This window comes from Lissotriton vulgaris, chromosome 3_1 (genome assembly GCF_964263255.1).
Source record: "Lissotriton vulgaris chromosome 3_1, aLisVul1.2, whole genome shotgun sequence".
NCBI classification, from domain to species: domain Eukaryota; kingdom Metazoa; phylum Chordata; class Amphibia; order Caudata; family Salamandridae; genus Lissotriton; species Lissotriton vulgaris.
Genome location: NC_141689.1, coordinates 1,206,457,645 through 1,206,480,102, shown reverse-complemented (window position 1 = coordinate 1,206,480,102; position 22,458 = coordinate 1,206,457,645). Strand labels below are relative to the sequence as shown.

At 43.7% G+C, this 22,458-nt stretch overlaps 1 protein-coding gene across 1 annotated transcript in view; it reads left to right on the top strand.

Moving 5' to 3' along the window:
* Positions 1 to 22,108, top strand: part of LOC147727649 (cysteine-rich protein 1-like) — a 501,069-nt gene extending 478,961 nt beyond the window's left edge. Inside the window, exon 4 of the mRNA XM_086963151.1 lies at positions 21,878 to 22,108. Coding sequence (XP_086819277.1) covers positions 21,878 to 21,963 — 86 coding nt within the window. The 3' untranslated portion in view covers positions 21,964 to 22,108. The remainder of the gene's footprint in view (positions 1 to 21,877) is intronic.
* Positions 22,109 to 22,458: the final 350 nt, after the last annotated feature.

Below are 22,458 nucleotides of genomic sequence, written 5' to 3'. Positions count from 1 at the left end.
GTAGTGAACGTGCACCCGGAGTAAAAGTAATCTCAGGGGCGCAGGGTACATGAGCTATACTCTGTGTTATCGTTGAACCGTGTGGGGGGCAAATGTTATCGAAGAGGTTGATTGTCGTAATACACATTGCCAATATTGCTGCTAAGGAACTGCTGGACTGTTTTATGGCACATGAGAATAATATTGCATACCAAAATACACGATTGTATTACTACTCATTGCATTATTTCTCCCTTGCAAAGTACAGGATTGTAGCGGCCTGCATTGCATTATTTCTTCATTGCAAAGTACATGATTGTAGTTACGCAATGCATTATTCCTTAATCGCAAAGTACATGAATGTAGCGGTACGCATTGCATTATTTCTCCCATTGCAGGTACCAGGGTGTATCATTACTCATTGCATTATTTCTCCTTTGCCCAGCACAGGATTGTATGGTTACACAGTGCACTATTGTTTGTCCATTGCAACATGTGTGATTCTGGCATTACGACCAGCATAGCATTTTGAAAGCAGTGGTTGGGATTTGAACATACCAGCCAGCCGGAACGAATATTACCCTTTATTCTATGTTGGCTTATGTATTGTGTGGTCTGATTGTAAATCTTTTTGTATATAAACTTTATACTCGTTTTTATCAAACTCGTGTGGAGTCCATTTGTGGTGTCACCAGGGAGTTGCTGTGGGCGTGGTTGCACATATTGAACACTCGTGCCTGGGAGATAGGCCTGGCTGCTTGTGCCAAGCTACCAAGGGGGTGAGCAGGGCTATCGCAAACGGTGTCCTTACTTGGCCTAACTTTGAGTAGGGAGCCCCAGGTCTCGCACTTGGTGACAGTAGTGAGGGCTGGGACTCCAGCTTCCAACATGCGCACACATACAGGTCCTCCTTTGCATACATGAGTGCGAACACGTGCACACCCACACACACACGCACACACACACACACACGTGTTGCAAGTACATGGACAGCCTCTTGCTACAGGAGATTCCGGGTTGGGATCAAGCAGACCTCTGCCATATTTTGTATTTGGACCGTTATCCCTCTGATAGAGACACTGATCTCCACCTCCACCTATTTTCAGTTGCTTCTCTCCTCCTATGCCCACCTCTAACATAGCCCCAGGCCTAACTTGCCTGAGCTGCTGCACCCCCCTGCTTCCTCCCTGTTTTTCTGAGTGCTTTTTCCTGTTTTTGCCCCCCAAAAATTATTCTTTTTACTTCTTCCCCACCGTTTTTCAAACTTTTATCTAATTTTGTACTGCTTTCTCCTCCCTTTTCCCCTGTTGTTCTGAGTGTTTTCTCCTCCTTGTCCCTCGTTTTTCATAGCTTCTCCTTGTTTTTCCCCATATTTAACGCTACTGCCTGCTGCCCGTTTTGCTACCTCCTGCCTAGCCCCATCCATCATCTCCCAGTGCCCATCCTTCCTCCCAGGACCTACATAAACGAGGCCACAGAGCGACCCCACTAAGCAGGACCAAGGCCTAGGTCTCCCGTGCTGCTGCACCGTCATGCTTCCTCCCCATTTTTCAGAGTGCTTTTTCTGCTTTTGCCTTGTATTTTTCTTCTTCCTCTCCCTCATTCTCTCACTGCTTTTGCCTCATTTTCACTGCTTTCTCCTTTCTCTCCCCATCTTTTCTGAGTGCTTTCTCCTGCTTATGTCTAATTTGTCACTATTTTCTCAGCAAAGCAGCTATGAACTCCAGCACCTTGAGACCCTGACAGGTGATTTGCTGCGCTTTATAAATCCTGATTGATTGATTGATTAATCAAGCACCACAGATCACCTCCACTCGCATCACTCTCATTCTGAGTCCATGCTCTCCCTCTGACCTCCCTTGCCCACCTCTTTGCACACTCTCTTTATATCACCTCTGATCTCCTGGCTCACTTATCTTTCTCACAACAGCCTCACAATCCTTCTCTCACCCATATATCCCATTGTTATTCCTCTCTTTCCACTTCATCTACAGGACACTCCATCCATGTGAAAAGGCACCCTTCGCCCTGCCTATAGGGCTACAAGGCCATGACTAGGACGGAGACGTGGTCATCAGTGCTTGGACTCACACCCACACCAGCCAACCATGCAAGAAACCTGGGAATCTTTCTTGATGACAAGCTCAGCATGATGACACTGATCAACGCGTACAGCTCCTCCTGCTTCCAAATATTCCACATGCTCCTCAAAATCTTCAAGTGGCTACCCCAGAGCACCAAACACACCATCACGCAAGTCCTACACACCATCCAGAACAGTGCAGAAAAACTCATCCTCGACTTCCTGTGACACACCCACATTACACCACATCTCAGAGGGCTCTTGCTCGATTATATGTTGAAACCACGAATTCCCTAACAATAAATGCCTCAACCCCTTCCGTGCGGGGGTAATTACCTGAGCTCATCATGACCACACCCGTTTCCATGGAATGCTCAGCACAGCAAGGGAATTATCCCCGTGTGTGAGCTTTCCACGGCTCATGACGAGCTGAGCTCGTCATGAGCACCGGAGCGCTGTGCCTCATGACGGGCTCAGCTCGTCATGAGCATGGATGACGTTAACAACACGGTCTTAATAACGACCCTGTCTTAACCATGCATGCCTTTACCGCGCATGCCTTTACAACAAATTTAGTTGTAATGGCATAATTGGTAAAAACATATGTGTGGTTAAGATTATGCCCTAGCACCCGCCCGGAGTTCTAAAACCCAGTTACCTGCCCTGAGTTCTACCCGAACCCAGCCCTAAAAATAGCCCAACCCCTTGCCCTAACTCCTAAAAGCAGACCCTAGCCCTAAAAACAAATCCCACCCCAGGCCTAAAAACACCCCAGCCCCCTGAGCCCAAATATCCACCCTGAGCCCTAAACACACCCCACCCTGAGCCCTAAACCCTTGACCCCAGACCTAAAAAACACCTTCCTGCCTTAAACCCTAAAACCTTGACCCAATATTTAAAAAACATCCCTGCCCCACACCCTGAGCTCCAAACTATCCAGACCCACAGCCCAGCCCGCCAAACTACCCAGACTCACCACCCAGCCCACAAAACACCCACCCCCAGCACACAAAACTACCCCGATTCACCCCATCTCACAAAACTACCCCGGACCCACCCCAACCCACGAAACTACCCACAATCCACCCCAGCCAACAAAACTACCCCCAACTCCCCTATCCTCCCATCCTAAAAACAAAGCGTACCCACCAGCTAACTTTCGACCCAGCTACCAGATCTCCTACTCACCAGCTCACTTCCGACCCAGAGACTAGAGTGCTAAGTAACTACCATGGACGTCTAAACCACGCATATGCATGGTAAAGGCACATGCGTGGTTTAGAGGTTCGTGGTTACGCCTGCGTTGTTCAGCCATATGTTGCCCTGACTATGCCGTTTTGGCTATTTCCCCTCTGGCTCCAATACATAAATGCTGCCAATTCAAACTCCTCACATACAAATACATGGCACTGCACAACATTGGACCTACGTGCGTTAACAACCACCTTTCTCTTCCACCAACCCACCAGACACTGGGCTCAGCCTCACTTTCCCTCACACCCACCTTCCTTATCCACAAAAGCAGAACAGGAGGTCTAGCATTCTCCTAAATCACACCCAAGACCTGGAAAAACCTCCCTCTACACACCAGGGCCTTCTCCTCACTGTTTGAATTGCGCAAGAACCTGAAGACCTGGTTCTTTGTCTAATGTCCCTGGGCTGACTCCCAACAACCTCAGTCCAATGCTTATACACCTGCTCCAGCACCTGGACACCCAAATGGGTGAAAAGCAGCGCTAACCAACTCATCGTAACATAGCATACTAACACTGAGTAACACAACAGATAAGCTGCAATGAATGAAATGATCATAGTCAGATCACCCTTACCTGTGCTTTCCAGTGCCCACTGGATGGGCACTTTGCTGCAGAGCACATTGATGCTGTACCACAAAACTGAGCAGTCTGCCACCAGCTCTTTTTGCACACTGCCACCAGAAGTGGAATGCAGGTCTTGTGTGTAAACCTGAGCTGGCGTGCTATGCCCTGATGACGTAAAATGACTTTACAACCTTATTTCTTGACCTCGCCCATTACTCCCAAACATTTGTGGGTTCCAAGCATCATTCCATTCGGATCAAAACACACACATGGTAAATAATTTGTAGATAGCCACACTCTGTAATTGTGTGATCAAGTCATGAAGACTTTCAGTCAGTCTTTGTTGTAGATAACAACATAAATGAAACCAGTAATCCCAAATGTACAACCCAGACCAGAGGGAGTACAATCCAGGCAAGTTTATTGCTGCTGAATGGAAAACTATAACTAGAAACTGAAAGTCACCCTCATGACATGGGTTCAGGGGACAACTCTGGAATACCTTTGAGTTACTGTTAAAGATTTTCTTTTCAGAGGTTTACATAAAAGATGGGCTTCGAGTAGGAATATTGGAAAAATGTGGATATGTGAACCATTTTCTTTCACAGGTGTGGGACGTCCCACATTCTAGTTATTTTAAACAAGTAGGTCAAGCATTGTCGAAGCCAATAGGTTTGCCTTTTGTGTAGTGCCTGCACAGAGAGATAAACAAACCAGGTTCTTGCATTAACACATGCATGAACCTATGCAGGTAGAGCAACAAAACTAAAGATACCCATGTGCACAGACCAGAAGACATACAAACACCCATGAACACAGTCAACCAGATATGCAGTCACTCCGGACTTAAGTATGTCGGGTCCTTCCGGGTCTCAGACTTGTCATGTTAAATGCACGTTAAAACGTGCCCCTTTCTCACTCTGTGTTCATGTCCATAACTTTCCAGCAAAAACACTGACCAATTTCGGAACGAGTGTAAAAAACGTTAAGGTAATCCGTGTAATTCATGCTTATTTTTCACATGCTTTACTTAATCTTGCATTCACTGGGGGTGTTTTCTTTTTCCAGGATGTTGTCTTGCTATTTTTATTCTGGCGGCTTAGTACTGTTGCCTAGAGCATAATTGGAAATGAATCGCATCCAGGAGTTTAACAAGCATTTACAATGCAATGGTTTCGCCTTTTGAAAAGTTTGAGCTATTGGCATTGTAAATGACAAAATTTGTATTTATGTGTTGGTTTTGAAACAGATAAATAAATGGCATTGTCATTTACAATGCCAATAGTTTAATCTCTGGCAAATGCCACACAAAAACACAGACCCACACACACACACACAATAGATTCAACCCGGATCTATGACTGGGGGTGAGTGTTTTCGAAAGGGTTCAGTGCTCTGTCTGTGTGTTCGTACTGTACAGATAGTTATTACAGTGCTTAATTTGTAAAAATAAAAATTATTACCCGGGACAGAGTTTTTTTGGTAAAGGTCGCTGCCAGCTTTACCAACATTTGGATTCAAAGTTTAATGATGTTAAAAAGAGGCAAGAATCCTAAAATAGGTGTCCACAAGGGCAAACCTTGGCAGTGCCAACACTGATTTCCCACAATACAGTACCTGTGAGTTACTAGCACCACTATGAACTGCAGATACCAGAATGCAAAGGGTCTACTGGTACTGACGTTCTGGCATTGACAATGTTTATTGCTTCAATTACTTAAATCAGTTACAAAGTGTGTGCAGAAAAGAGAGTAAACAGTGAACCTAAAAATATATTATGAGACTATCTCACAAAAAAGAATACAACTCAATTTCGAATTAGGTAATTAAATGGATTTTAAAATTATAGAATTCCATCCATCACAACAACGATTATACACAGTTAAATCATTTTCGAATTAAATAACAAATTGTTACATTTCATAAATTACAACATAGATTGTTTACTCAAATCAATTGTCCGCAGCTTGCCTTTTCTTTCAATAAACCAGATGCCACTTCTGCCCTTCGAATAATCTGGAGGGTTTAAAAATATGAAATAGTCTATTTATATATTTCGCAAAGCTGGATTGCTGGTTGTAAAACAAAAGGTTAAGGCGTCTGTACATGCTACTATCTTGTGTTTTAAGAACAGCGGTTTAAATAAGGTGTGACGTGGCTGTAGGAATGGCACACGGCAGTACAGCAAGTATAGCATGGATTTATGTGGGCGACAGATACGTGCTAGCAGTGTGCCCTCTCACCCCTTAGTGGGACATGGTTGCTTTGAAGTCCTTTTGCTCTCCGCAGCAAGTCTAGGGCATTCAGACTACAATTCCGGTGTTTTGCTCTTATTGGGAGACCCATGTCTCAGTGCGCTCCGTGAAAAATATATTTTTCACTTAGGTATCTAAATTGTCAGTTTAGAGCTTTTCCAACTACTAGGATTAAGTTCACTGGTCCCAGCCACCTAAACTGATTACCAATTTATATTTCGGAAGCTGCACCTTGACTACCTACCCAAACTGACGTTTTCACGTCTGCAATGACTCCAGCCACAATGCTTAATTTGTCCACCTGATACCCAACAACCCCTAGTTCTTCTCCTTTCAGTGAACCCCGAGGTAAACACTACAAAGACGGCAGTGTAGCGGTTTCTCACCTCACCACCGCGGAACACCAGCAGGGGGCAGCAGAGGTCGAAGGTCGGAGCTCGGAGTATATTTACAGGAGAGTGCAAAATCAGCATCATTATCCTGTTCCTGGGTCACGCTAAGAAATTGTTACAGAAACCAACATGTGATCCGAAATTTGACGGGTACATGTGACTTCGATATTGTGATACACAGCCCATTGAATTGTACACTAAGCTTGTCAGTTTTTGTGTATTTCTAGACTCTGCCCTATATGAACGGTTCTGCGTCTTAAAGTGCCTGGTAGTATGTCGCCCCACATAAGGGCATACTTTGAAGCATTTTGAATGCCAGGCCCTCCGCCATAACCTCTGGCTTTGTCTTTCAGCTTTAGTTTCATTAAGGATGTGTCACGGGCGCAGTGCTTAATTTGTGCCGGTGTTTGCAGCCTATAGGCCTCAGCAATTTGTTTAGTGGACAGAGACTTACTTTTCGACATCTGAGTTCGACAGAGAGGAAACAAAAGGCAGAAAGGATGAAAACAATTTGCCCGAAACAACCATGTACATTGCTTACACCTGGTCGTCGAGGACGGTGACCCAATTAGGTCTCTCACGAGCAATGTTATGAGGTTTGACGACTGCATACAGGATCAAATGAATGACGGGTAGAACCCAGTCAGGTAAAATAAGATGGAGTATGAGGTATAAAATAAAATGATGCACAATTGAAATGTAAAAAATCATGGTTATAACTTAATGGATGCGTGCACAAGACCAGTACATGTCAGCCATTTCATTGTTAACATTGGAATGTACCATCTCAGGACGGGTTCACCCAGAGCCACAGAAAGCGCACTCCAACACATCTTCAAACCCTGACAGAGCATACAAGTGCGAACCCCAAGCACAGCCACCCAGGAACCCCGGGGGGTGCAAGCTGTGCGCAGAAATGAATCATGGTATTAAAAAGAATTCCAAGCGCATGGGTCAGCCGCAACGGAAGTGTTGGTAGAAACAAAGGCAAATAATAAAACCGCTGGACATTCCTCTCCCCTCCCCCCCTCCCCTGGTCAGCCTTTGAGCAGTCCGCACAGAGCCCCTCCATTGCTGGGGCCCCGTAGCTGGAAGGATTGTACTTCCAAATCCGGAATATTAGGGAGTGTGAATCGGTTGAGACGGGGCAGTTAGAGTGCGTTCCCCTTTACTTCACCCCATTCCCCAGGCTTCATTCATCAATCTTCCGGATGTCTCCAGGTGGCTCGAGCCCCTCACGCCATAACATGCAAAGATTGCTATGTCCAGGGCCGTGTTGCACTGTTCTTTATCCGGGCCTTCCTTGTAAAACCACCAGTGCTTTAAATGGGTGACTGAAAGAACATGACGGGCACACGGACAGCGGGAGGGGGGGCGGGAACGGACAGCGGGACCGGACAGCGGGACATCGCGCAACCTACCCCTGCAAATGGCACTTCCAAAATGGCGAAAACGAAGCTTGAAAAAAAAAAAAAACACCGCCACACTGACGTCCTAAAAGGGGCTGGATGAGAAAAAATCTCAGGAACGCCCACGAGTCGCCTCACAGAATGATGGACGCCTCTGTTTTACAATGGCCACCCTCCATTTATGGAGCTAGCCAATGAGAAACAGAGGCGGGTCAAACATCCATACTGTAACTCAAAAGATTTCGCCCTGCGCGAAAGTCTGCTGCGCAGCTTTCGGCGAGGCGAAACCTAAAAACGGGGCACAATTGAGTTGTGGCTGAAAGCAGTGGAGTTTTTCTCAGGGACTGCCAGGGGCAAAACGGTGTTGCGAATTTCTGGTCATCCAATCCTTGGCCTCTCTGCAAAGCGCACAGAGCAATGGCCACGTATGTCAGCTGCAGTTGTGACTCTTTGCGAATGTTTGGGTAGGGTGGCACTCTACATGAATGTTAGTGTGTATGTTTTAGTCCAACCCTTAATTTGAATGACCCACCCCTTTCACGGACCCCCATTTTTTCATCTCCCTAAAACATTTGCTCAGAGCCTCATCTGTACTCAGCATTAAAAGTATCCAACTGTTCACCGTAGGATTGAATTTCAGTTTTGTCCTGCGCTGAGATTTCTGCACCTCCAACAAAATTACCAAGTCCGTTCCTGCAGTGTGACTTTGAAGATTTTCAACTAAAAACTGAAAAGCTCCACAGCATTAGTTGCACTAACCTGCTTTCAGTAGCCGACCTCCTGTTGCATGGCGGTGGCTACAGTTTCAGTTTTGACCGGAATGTAAAGGTTTTTCAACTAAAAAAGTGACAAATTTACCATTTCAATTAGGATTTTGAAATTATTTCGAACATGGGCTTCAGCAGGGCCAATCCACTTGTTGAATCTGATTAGAGCTCTATTGCGATTGGCTCAAATCGCACTTAGGTTCAGATCTTCCACCATTATTGAGTATCATTGTTTCTTTGTGCTTTTTGGTGCTGTTTCTACTTAAAATGTTTAAAAATTAAATCTCTGTTTCCGCTTATTGGATTTTTGTCATTTTGGTGTAATTTTATTGATCACATTTTACCCCAGTTTTCTAATTTAGTTTGGTATGTTTATTGCTTGGCGTTCTGACTGTATTGCTGTTTTGCAACTGTATACATACTTTACACATTGCTGTACATTAAGTCTATAAGCTCTGTGCCATAATTACCAGACAGTTCGTTCAGTTCAGGTTAATATAGTGACATTGAAGGTTCACCCTGACATGAGTTGCAGATTATTCCTTGGGGTGGTCAGTCGACCACACCAAATAATAATCCAGATTCTTACATGTGTGAATACTCCTGCAAAGTTGAATGCATGTATGAAAGTAGTTGGCCGAACCCAGACCTGCAGCTCACACTCACAGTGTCATGGTACTGAAGCTGTACACTAATGATGAGACCAAACAAGGCTTAGCCAGTCTGGGCTTTTTATTTTCCCATCTGAGGGGGCCTGTCCCGGCCAGAAGTCAAATTAAAATAAAAACAGCCAACATTAAAACCCACCAGATTGTGTTTCTCTGCAGTGAAAAATGTATGTGCTATTTATTTAGTCATTACAGTGGAAGAAGCAGCTCCAGTCAATTCTTTATAATATGCAGTAGTATTTTTCTAGGGTCAGGTAAATGAGCATTAGGAGACAATACTTCACTTTTTTCCCACAGAGTATAAGTCCATTGCTCCTTAAATCTGTCCGCCACTGCCGCACGAGTACCATTGCCGCGACCATCTGTTAATTCTGGTATCTCTGGGTGATATATGGGATGAACCTCTCTCATAGGAAACTGAGACACTGACCTGGGACTTTTCTCATGTAATCTTCCCCTATAAGCTGTTATTGTCGCAACATTAGTAAAAAACTGTACTGGCCCCAATTCTCTTATATACACCCAATCTCTAATATCATATAACATTTGAGGTACTTCTGCTTCAAAGCACTGCTGCCAAAGACCAATTAAGGTTGCACACATATGTTTAAGGGCATGCTGTTGTATGAAAGACTCAAAATCTCTCATAGTTACCCAGACATCTTCTACAATATAAATGGGATGACGGGCCCACTGGGCAGCCTGATTAGCTATTACCTGTTTCTCGTCATCTCCCACATCAGATCGCACTAGCAGTCCATACACTCTTTAAATTTCATCCAGTCTCTATCTTCAAATCCAAGTACCGATGTCCCGGTACTCATTAATGTCGGAGGATGTAAAACCATAGTAGGTGAAGCAACAGACGTCGAAGGCACTAATGCCACCAATGGTTGCGTCGCAAGAGAAATAGCTAGCAAAAAAGACTTTGAGACAATGGGTATAGCAGGGGTACTAACTGTCGCAGTTGCCACAGATTGCAAAGAAACAGAAGGAAGAGGAGGAGGGGGAGCCAAAGCCACAGCTGGTGAAATAACAGCAGTAGAGACCGGGATAGAGACAGTAGACGCAACTGTAACGGGCGGCTGTGAAGGCACCAGAGCAGTGGGATATATTTTTTGTGGGGCATATGGAGGCGGAGGTCGAGTATCTAACAATTCTTCCATAAAAGTGTCATCTTCTTCCTGAACCACATATGATTTATCAATTTGTAATCAAAACCTTCTATCTTCGCATTCAACACCCTTTTCCTTTTTTTCCCTATTATATGCTACAGCCTTCTGAGTCAATGTCTGTATTCTTCCTTGTCAAGCCTCTTTTTCTGCCTTCAATCATCGCCTCTGTCTAGCTGCTTTCTGCCATGCCCTAAGGGAATCAAACAAAGACTGCTTACTTCGTCTCTTAAACAACTGTTCTTGTAAATACTCAATCTTTTGTTCATTAATAGTGCCTGTAAACAGCCATTGTAACTCGTGATTGTGCCTCGTAAATTTGTGCCATAATGTACTAATCATAATAGGCCCAAGACTATGCTTCACATACCTATCAAAATTCAGAGAGTCTTCTGGAGGCGCCCGCTGACTGCCTTCCAATCGAGCATCAGTAGACGAACAACGACAACACAAAGAAAACAGCCTACTTATAATAGGCATTCTGAAAAGAAAAGAAGTTCACTATTTTATGCCTAGCAAAAAAATTGCAACAGTTTTTATCCCAAAGACGGTACTTAGACTGTACCAAATACAAACCAAAATGGTACCATATACATAAAGAACCAAAACAAACACCTAATATATGCAGGTCAAACAAAGTTATTCTCCACTGCCGACTCTTCAGACCAAATGGTCAGAGCCAAGGATTTCACCATTCAGAACTCCAGTCAGGATGACCACTGGGTGAGGCAGCGTCCGGCGAGACAGTAGGGGCAGCTACGAGTTCCAGGAACTTTTTGTTCAGGGATTCGTGATCCATCGGTCTGACCCGACGATGGTCTCAACCTCCCCCTGTCCGCTGAAGGGGATGGGTTACTCACCCAAAGGAGTCCCTGTTTGACAGAAAGAAGTGACCCGATTATGGTCACCGGGTCACTCACAACCACCTCTCAGCCTTTCGTACCAAATGAAGAAACTGTCAGACAGTAGAGAATACAAACCAATAGTAGTTTATTCAAAGTACACTCAGAGCGGAGCCCTCTCTGTCCAGTCGCTAGGAGTGCTGCAGAGGGACTGACATCAGCAAGCATAACAATACATTATGTAAATTTTGAAAACAATGTAAGTACGCCCACCATGGAATTTTCCAGAGAGATGCAGCTGGACCATAAATTACAAAGGAGCAAGTTTTGATTCTGTGGCCGGGCACACACTATCTACCAGTCAAGGTCATTCTGTCCGTGCCCGACTCTAGACAAGTGGGAGAAGACCTACATCTTAAAGGAAAGGAATTAGCTAATAAGAACAGTGCATTCATTAGTGTAGCAAAACTCAACTTCCGAAGAAACATAACTTAGAGAAGGCCGTTTCTCAGAAGTGGTAAAGAACTGGTTTCTATCATAATACAAAATGGCACAGCGAATGCTAACTTTCGTAAAACAATGCAGAAGCATGATTTTTCTTCCAACAAATGTTAAGTCCCCGACATCCAACGTACACACCAACACTGGGGCAGAAGTACAGCTGGCCACATAAGTAAGATATTGGTAAGTAAGAAATTGCCAATATGCGCACATTTGTTTAGTCTGCAAATGTAAAGACTGCTTAAAAGCCAATATTGACTTTAGATGACGGGAATGAACAGAAAACAATGTGCAGATGCTGGTGAACGTGACCTGGCATCTGTAAAATTACATCGGGACTGTTGGACCCGGCCCTTTTGGCAGGTTCACCCCGAGACTTTTTGCTTTTTCCTAGCCTGTTTCTGGAACCTGGTGGTGGTGATTTTAGGCCTCTGCGCACTTTTTCACTGTGGTACAGTGTAAAGTGCGTGAGCTCTCTGTGTATGTGTGGTGAGTGACCTGCCCTCCCATAGGAATGAATGGGGAATATGTATGCCCATGGTGGTTCCTGATGTGTGGGGAGTGCAGGGTCGAGTTTGGTATGTGCAAACTCGTGAGATTGAATGCTGCGTAATGATATATGCGGCATGAGTGTGTCTAGTGTAGAAGTGCCACTTCTAGAAGTTGGCATATTTGTGTAATTTGTGTCTGGAGTGTGATTGGCTGAGGCTGGCTGGTGAGCCTGGCTCCAAGAGTCTGGGAGGGTCTGCCCCGGTGGTGAATGGAGTGTTTAGCATGCTGATGTGAGGGGAGGAGTGAGCCTGGGCCTGCTTGTGGATTGACCGTCTGGTTTGAGGGTCCTGAATGAGGCTGGGTTTTACCCACACAAGGCTGGCTCCACCTCCTGGGGTGTGTCTGATGTCCCTAGCCTGGCCAGTGAAAGGAATGCCATATAACCAGTTCTAGCTGGTTCTCACACTGCCTACACCCTTTAGACAAAGTATTTTGGGTATAAAAAGGGTGCTGTGACACTCTAAAAATGTTCTTGTTTCTGACGTGAATTCTGCCAGGGGGGTGCTGCTGCTTGGGCTCAGGGGAAGGCTTGCCTCCCTGAGCCCTACCCAGCCCCTGGACACCTGATGGACTTTCCTGAGGGAGCTGGAGGACTTTTCTTTGTTGGGAGCTGCAGTGCTCCACCTCTTGTCCCTGAACTGGACATATAGCGCCTGGCAGCGCGTTTCCTTGACCCTGGCTCCTGGGAGCGCTTTGTCCTGCTTCCAGCGCTTAAGAGCGCTCTATTTCGCCTTTATTTGTTGAAGCCGGTGCCCACCCGGCTTTGGACCCGGTTTTGCTGATTGTCGGCGCGGCTGTCCGCGCCGCTCATTGCTCCTCCTTGGTAGTGTTTGTGCCCGCCTCGAGGGTGCCCACCCCTCATCTTGCCGCTAGTGATGGTGGGAACAGGGCCGCCGCGCTGCCCGCGGCGACCCGGAAGTAATATGTAGGCTGGCCAATGACCGCGCGGCCCCGGGAGAAGGCCCGGAAGTCCCGCCCCCGCAGCCCGAAGGGAAGACGAAGCATGGTGGCTGCAGCATGGAGGGATTTGTCCCGCGTTGCCAGGAGAGTCCCGGGTCCCAGGAGGGGGCCCGGGTAATGCCGCCTCGGAGAGCCTGCGCTGAAAGTAGTTCGCGAGGGTTGCGGGGCTCCCATGTCCAAGCGGGAGCCCCAGTAGAGGAGAGAGGAGAGCCCTGGTCTAGGTGGTGGAGCCTGAGCTGCCAGAGAGGGGCCGGGAGACCGGAGCGCAGCACCAGCGAGTTCCCGGTGAGTGAGGCGGTGTTTTAATCTTTGTTCTCAGAGCGGCCCCAGTTGGCAGAGGGCCGCTCCAATGATCACGGGGGCATTCGCAATTTAGAGCCCAGAGAGGCTCCGTGGCATTTGTTTGAGCCCCGAGGGCTCTGGGGGCCATTATCTCTTGAGTCCCCCGAGTGGGACTCCAACGATTGGGCATTTTATTGTTTAGAGTCCAGAGGGGCTCACCGCCCCCATGATGTTTAGAGCCCAGTAAGGCTCTTGGGGGACACCAGTGTTTTTAGAGCCTGAGTGGCTCCAACGTTTGATCATGTGTGATGTCCAGAGCCTGTGTGGCTCCAACGTGCGCAGTGTTTGGTGTCAGAGCCTGTGTGGCTCCAGCAGTGGGTGCAGTTTGCGCCTAAGGGTCAGTGAGGACCCTGTTGCAGTTTTGATTCCCAGCTGCCCAGCAATTAGTGGGCAGCTGCACTGTTTAGGTCTTGGGATGTTCCCAGGTGCCAGCAAGTAGTGGGCACCTGCAACGTTTAGGTTTGCGCCAGTGGCGTACCCCTGACTGGCGCTGCAAGGCAGCGCACCCTGACATTCTGGACACAGGGCTCTTTAGTCCCTTTATTAGATGGGGGCTGGTATGTGATTTAATTTATGCGCAATATGATTATCTATTTGATAGTAATTGCTAATGTAAGTTTTGCGCAATGTGATGTGGTGCTAGGAAATGTGATGTATTTAATATGATTACGCACCTTGTCTTACACCTCTGAATGTTTTTAGGCATCATGTGTTCTTGCGCTATTGAGTTAGGTTCTGGCACCTCTGAATGATTTTATGCATCATGTGTCTTCCTTGATTTTACACCTCTGAATGTGTTGGTTTATGCATCATGTGTTTTTCCTTCCTTGCACCTCTGAATGTGTTTTTGATGCATCATGTGCCTTGTTATTACAATGCTGAATGTATGTTTTATGCATCATGTGATTTTCCTTCCCTACACCTCTGAATGTTGTTTATGCATCATGTGTAATGTGTTCTTACCTATACCCCTAAATGTATTTTATTCTTAGGTGGTTGTTCTTTCTAGTACAGGTGGTCCTAGTGAGGTCCTGGTTCCCTGCGTGACATTCTCCTAAGGTGTTTAGGGTTGCGTAGGTGGTACTTACCTGTTCCCAGTAGTTACTGGATGTGATCTATAATTGTTATTTTGTGCTATACTTATTCTAAGTTCTAGAAGTGTTATTTCTTAAAGTGTTGATTCTGACAGTGGCCCATGTGGCCCTGTCCTGTAAATAATCCCTTGTGAATATTGCCCGTGCCAGTTGGCAAAATGTACATGTGTGACTTCTATCTGATGTGTTTTTACAATACAAAAGTTACTTTATAATAACCTTGTGTGGAGTTCCTTTTGTGGTGTGCCTAGGATATTGTTGCTGTTGTGTGCTGGCGCAAATGCTTTAAAAATTGCCTCCGAGTTTAGCCTTACTGCTCGTGCCAAGCTACCAGGGGCTGAGCTGGGGATATCTTGGCGTGTGACTCCCTTGCCCTGACTAGAATGGTGGTTTCTGCCTAGCTTTGGCGTCAGCCTTAGCCTACCAGAAATAGCCAGTTCTAACAGGGACGAGTTCAGCATTTCTAAGTGGGGCCCAACTTCTTGGCAGGGTGGAAGGCTTTTACCTTGTGAAAACAGTGGATAGAGGCTGTTTTCTTGCGTGTACCCCCAACACGTGCCCGAACATAACTAAATATACCATGTGCAAAGGCTAGCAGGTATACCAACACCTGTGCGTGCAAGCCACCAGGAATGCAGTCACCCAGAGCTTTGAGTGGGCCGGGTGCATCCAGGTCTCAGACACTGTAGTAAATTAAAATGGACTCTATAACACAACAAACTTGTACCGTCAGCCCATCAACACGGACTGTTGCTAGGAAGAAAATTACATAGGGGTGACAACTGCCTCTCTGAATAAAATACGCTGTCAGCTTTAGGCGGGCTGATAGGCAGGCTGATTTGTCAAACTGAACAATGAGGCTGTTACACACTGCCTGCAGCACACACACGCCCTTTACGTTATCAGCCACACTACAGGAAGCTATCTCATCCTCAAACTAACAGTGAAACACCACTAACAGCACACTAATGTTCCCTCAGTATCAGTCACAGACTAACAGAATCACTTACAGACCCTTCACAATAGTGACAATGATCTAGGATTCGTGTGCAAACCTGAGCTGGCGTGCTGTGCCCTGATGATATAAAATGACTTAAGAACGGTATTTCTTGTCCTCGCCCATCTATCCCAAAAAGTTGTGGTGTTTAGAATCATTCCCTTCAGATCAAAGCACACACTTGGTAAATAATTTGTAGATAGCCGAACTCTATATTTGTGGGCTCAAGTCATGTAGACTTTCAGTCAGTCCTTAATGTAAATAACAACATAAATTAAACCACTAATCCCAAATGTACAACCAAGACCAGAGGGAGTACAATCCAGGCAAGTGTATTGCTGCTGGATGGAAAACTAGAACTACAAACTGAAAGTCACCCTCATGACATGGGGTCAGGGGACAACTCTGGAATACCTTTGAGTTACTGTTACAGATTTTCTTTTCGGAGGTTTATATCAAAGCTGGGCTTCTAGTAGAAATCTTGGAAAAATGTGGATATGTGAACCATTTTCTTTCACAGGTGTGGGACGATCACACATGCTAGTTATTTTCAACAAGTAGGACAAGCATTGTCGAAGCCAATAGGTTTGCCTTTTATGTAGTCCCTGCACAGAGAGATAAACAAACCAGGTTCTTGCATTAACACATGCATGAACATATGTATGCAGAGCAACATGCCTAAAGATACCCATGTGCACAGGCCAGCAGACATACAAACACCCATGAACACAGTCCACCAGATATGCAGTCACCCCGAACTTTAAGTGGGACGGGTCCTTCTGGGTCTCAGACTTGATTGTCATTTTAACTGAACATTAAAACGTGCTCCTTTCTGACCCTGTGTTCATGTCCATTACTTTCCCGCAGAAACACTGACCAATTTCGGAACGAGTGTAAAAAAACGTTAAGGAAATCCATGTAATTCATGCTTTTTTTTGACATGCTTTACTTAATCTTGCATTCACTGTGAGTACTTTATTTTTCCAAGATGTTGTGTTACTATTTTTAATCTGGCAGCTTAGTACTGTTGCCTCTTAATATTAAGTACTGCACCCGCTGCTTATAATCTCAAAAGGCTAATATGGAGCGACAACACTGAGAAGGATATTATTGAACTTCTTTCTCATTTAATTCTTGAAACCCAGGCTTCCTACTCCGAAGGGAATTCGACGGTGCTCTCTGGCCCTCCCTATGTGATTCCCTTTTGGATTAATTTTCTAACAAGGAACCTTCTGGGGGTGTTATTTTGAACCCAAAGAATCCTGGTTGGTTTTCTCATCGCTTATTGTACTTGAAACAAACACTTAATAAAACAATAAGATCATTGTATAGAAAAGCAAAAGGGACTTCCTACTTTTTAATGTCACTTAAAATCAGAGACTTAAGAGGGGTTATAAGAATGAAATCTGGAGGGCTAAATAATTGTATTACGAAGAAACTTGGGCCAAACTACATTTCGCATGCAAATCTAAGGACTTGCGTCTGTTCTGGGGCATTAATAATAATTTAGAAAATGGTAATTTTAAAAGTAATAGTTCCAATATAGATGAATTAAGTTGGATAAAAAATTTTAATCACGTGAAAACAGCTCTTCCAAGACAACCGATCGATGATGCTGAACGTCTTGACCATCGGTGCATATTGGAGCCAGTAGAAGGGTGTGTCCCCCTTAGTATCAGTGACTCACTATGCTCCCACGATATTGAGCCATGGTCGGTGGACAAAGTTAAAAAAGTTTTACTCAAGCTTAGGTCTAATTGCCCTAATGAAATCCCCAATGCTATTTTTAAAGCTAAAATTACGGTTTGTCCAGAGTTATTAACGCTCCTTTTTAATGACGTTCTTAAATCCGGTTGCATCCCGGAATCATGGCAGGGAAGCATTATAAAGCTGATTTACAAAAGTGGCCCCCAGGACAACCCTGCAAATTATCGCTTAATAACCCACACAGACGTAGAGGAGAAAATATTTGCAAGTTGTCTGCTAGAGGAGTTGGAATCTTGGGCGCTAAGAGAAAAACTGATTCCAATTTTCCAAACGGGTTTTAGGAAGGGTGAATCAACTCTCACTAATTTGATTTTATTGACATTACTAGGCGAAAGAGCAAAATGTAGGAAACAAAAATTGTACATCTGTTTTATTGACTTAAAAGCCGCTTTTGATTCCGTCCCCTGAAATATTCTTTGGATTAAGTTAATTAATTGGGGTATATCAGAAACACTTTTAAAAATGATTAAATTATTATACTTCAATACTTGCGTTCAGATCAAAATTGGCGACGATAGACACACCACCCGTCGCCTTGAAACAAATGTCGGCTTAAAACAAGGCTGTGTGCTTGCTCCTTCCTTACCTTTTTAATTTATTTATGTCCGATCTCCCAGCCCATTTTAATGATGTAATCTCGCATTCCCCTGCTGTGATGGGTGAAGAAATCAAATACTTACAGTACGCAGACGATACCATTTTTACTTAGCCAAACTATCATAGGATTAAAAAGACTGATAAATTCATTTAATATATATGTTACTCAAAATGGTTTAACAATCAATACAAAAAATACAACAACAAAAAATAATGTCAATAGGGAAAGGCAAATTAGGGATAAAGGATTTTAATATTAATGGTTTGACTATAGACTGTGTAAAATCTTATAAATATTTGGGAATCACATTTGATGATGGATTGACATTTAGACAGCCTTTTAATAACTTAGAGGCTAAAGGTACCCCGCTAGCCTTTGCTTTTCGAAAACTGAGAGATAAGTTATTATGTACCAATTATGATCACTCGCTCAAACCCATGAGAGCAAAGCTTATCCCCTCCCTGGACTATGGGTCAATAATTTTCAGGGGTAGGGATGCGAAATTGCTTGAGGGCATAGTGGTAAGGACATATAAATCAGTTTTTAGGATTCCTAGACAGATTCCTCGTGCCTATTTAAGACTGGAATATGGTTTAAGGAATCAGCTCTTGGTCCGCCAAGCTACATTTTTAAGAACATTATTGACACTATCTCGAGCCAATGAGGGCTCCTTAGCAAATGTGTGCTGGCGTGAGATCTCGAAAGGCCATTATTCGAGAAGCTGGCAGAATTATTTATCTGAGTGCCTTTTAAATTTTGAATGCCCTAACCTGGTAGATGAAGTGAGGAGCAAAACGGTTTATAAAAAATCAATTAACTCAACCATTGCTCTGTTGTCAGAACTAATGGATAAAGATGAGCTGAGAAAAAAACACTTCTGGTCTATAGCAAACTCTTTTGAGAAAATGTTTGTCCAACCTTATTTACTTTTTCATCTAAAACCCTTAATTAAAAAGAAATGTATGCTATTAGGGTTTGACATATCCAACCAAAGATGGAACCCCTAAGTGGGAGTATAAATGGTAATCAAATATTTGTAGGCTTTGCGGGCTGTATGAGAAAACTTTGTTGCACATTGTAACACTATGCCCAAAAATGTTGCAGGAACGGAAGACAATTTTAAAACCTATTTGTAAAGAAATGGGAGTCAAAACTTGTAGATAGGCATTAATATTTTGCTTAAGTGGTGTCAATGTTTATATTATACATCAATTTGTTCAATTCATTTTTAAAGTGGAAAAGAAACTATGTAAGGTTGACATCCAAAGTAAATGATAAATCCATTGCGGCTGCGAAACAATGATTTTACTGTTTTTAGGGAGTAGATGGGCTATTTTACGGCACTTTTAATTTATTTTGAAATTGTGTAATATTTGTATGTTGTTAGGCAACTTTTATAGCTATGTTTGGCTCATCATGTCCACTTATTTTATGATTTTAAAGTCCTTAGTACGTGCATTTTATCCCCGAAAGGTGCTATGTATTATAGATTATTTTTAAAATCAAATAATAACTTTTTGCTGCTAGCATAAGGCACTTTAGCTTTGTTGGTGAAAAATTCAATGCACTTTTCATTTTGCTGCTGATAGCATAAGTCACTTTAGTATTGATCTTGAAATACTATTGTATTTTTGCTGCTAATAGTTATAGACAATCTGCAAAATTGTTCTTTTACTCTGCTGCTAACTGTTATTGAATATTTGCTGCTAGCTCATTGCACCTTAGTTTTTGTTATGTGAGCTCATCGCGCTTTATCTAGATCTTGTAGACTGCTATCAAAATTTGGATAATATTTGCTGTTAGCATTATGCACTTTAATCCCTAACTGGAAAATGGTTAAATAATTGTCGACCAATTGATTATTTTGGCATTGTATTCATATACGTTCAATCAGACTTTGTGCTTGATATGTACTTTTTCTTTTTGTAATGATTTGAATTAATCAACAAATAAACAATTAATCAATCATACTGTTGCCTAGAGCATAATTTAAAATGAATCGCAATCAGGAGTTTATAACGGGGCACAATTGAGTTGTGGCTGAAAGCAGTGGAGTTTTTCTCAGGGACTGCCAGGGGCAAAACGGTGTTGCGAATTTCTGGTCATCCAATCCTTGGCCTCTCTGCAAAGCGCGCAGAGCAATGGCCATGTATGTCAGCTCCAGTTGTGACTCTTTCAAATGTTTGTGTAGGGTGGCACTCTACATGAATGTTAGTGTATATGTTTTAGTCCCACCCTTAATTGTGTATGACCCGCTCCTTTCACGGACCCCCCCTTTTTTTCATCCCCCTAAAACATTGGCTCCAGAGCCTCATCTGTACTCAGCATTAAATGTATCCAACTGTTCACCGTAGGATTGAATTTCAGTTTTGTCCTGCGGCTCCGAAAAAATGACAAAGTCCGTTCCTGCAGTGTGACTTTGAAGATTTTTCAACTAAAAACTGAAAAGCTTCACAGCATTAGTTGCACTAACCTGCTTTCAGTAGCCTACCTCCTGTTGCATGGCGGTGGTTACAGTTTCAGTTGTGACCGGAGTTGAAAGGGTTTTCAACTTAAAAAAGTGACAAATTCCCCATTTCAATTAGGATTTCGAAATTGTTTCGAACTTGGGCTTCCAGACTTCAGCAGGGCCAATCCACTTGTTGAATCTGATTAGAGCTCTATTGCGTTTGGCTCAAATCTCACTTAGGTTCAGATCTTCCACCATTATTGAGTATCATTGGTGCTTTGTGCTTTTTTTGTGCTGTTTCTACTTGAAATGTTTAAAAATTATATCTCTGGTTCCGCTTATTAGATTTTTGTCATTTGGCTGTCATTTTGCTTATTACATTTTACCCCAGTTTTATAATTTAGTTTGGTATGTTTATTGCTTAGCGTTCTGACTGTATTGCTGTTTTGCAACTGTATACATACTTTACACACTGCTGTACATTAAGTCCATCTGCTCTGTGCCATAATTACCAGACTGTTCAGTTCAGGTTAACCCCTTCGATGCTGATGACGAGCTCAGCTCATCATCAGCCACGGGGGGCGTGGGCGGATGACGAGCTGAGCTCGTCATCTAACGCGGCTTTTAGAAAAAAGCCGCGTAGCGCGAAAATAACCACCGCAGCGATGCGGTTAATATAGTGACATTGAGGGTTCACCCCGACAAGAGTTGCAGATTATTCCTTGGGGTGGTCAGTCGACCACCTAAAATAATATTCCAGATTCTTACATGTGTGAATACTCCTGCAAAGTTGAATGCAGGTATGAAAGTAGTTGGCCGAACCCAGACCTGCAGCTCACACTCACAGTGTCATGGTACTGAAGCTGTACACTAATGATGAGGCCAAACAAGGCTTAGCCAGTCTGGGCTTTTTATTTTCCCATCTGTAGGGGGCCTGTCCTGGCAAGAAGACAAATTAAAATAAAAGCATCCAACATTAAAACCCACCAGATTGTGTTTCTCTGCAGTGAAAACTGTATGTGCTATTTATATAGTGCAAATGTGGCTGAAATCTCAAATTCGATTTTTTTTTTAAATCAAAATGTATTCTTCATTTCAGTTTTCTTTATTGAGATTGGTTTACTTACCAATGTCCTATTTGGATCGTGAAAATGCACTGTCATATAATATTTAAAATATGCTTATTTATGTTTGTACCAGCTGCTTCTTATTTATTTCCTGTACTTTTAGGAGCAAGGCGTCCTTCATCCCGGTCTACCCCTGGGACAGCTGCTTCCCTTAAAGGGCCAGTGGACAAGCAGGATAGCTCACAGTGATGGCTGCATGTTACAGCCAGCCCTAAGAAACATCTTTTGGATACTCTTTTGAATACCAATGGCAAGACAAATAATGCTTATATTTTTTATTGTGAAATAAAGAAATTGCCCCGATGATTTTAAATATAGTAATGATTCAAATGAACTGAAGCTGTGTTTTTTTTATCTGCAACTTGATGGAGAACTCTAAAGAAATTATACTTAACAAGAAATACAGTTAACCTCATTTGATGTACCATTACTATGTGCAATATGTAACTGTGTTCGCTGTATGTTTAATTTAGCTCCAAATATGTTCTTAACTGCTTTTTTCTGTTCATATATAGTCAATTATTATTTTCTGGATTGTGAGTGGAATGAGACCAGGGCACATCTCCGCATCCTAGAAGGAAGGAACGAAAGCGGTTCGACTGTCTCATACAAGAGTGGGCTTCTGATGTAAAAGAGAAGTGAACAACATGTGGTGCCCCAAGGTCAATGCCCCCCCCCCCCACA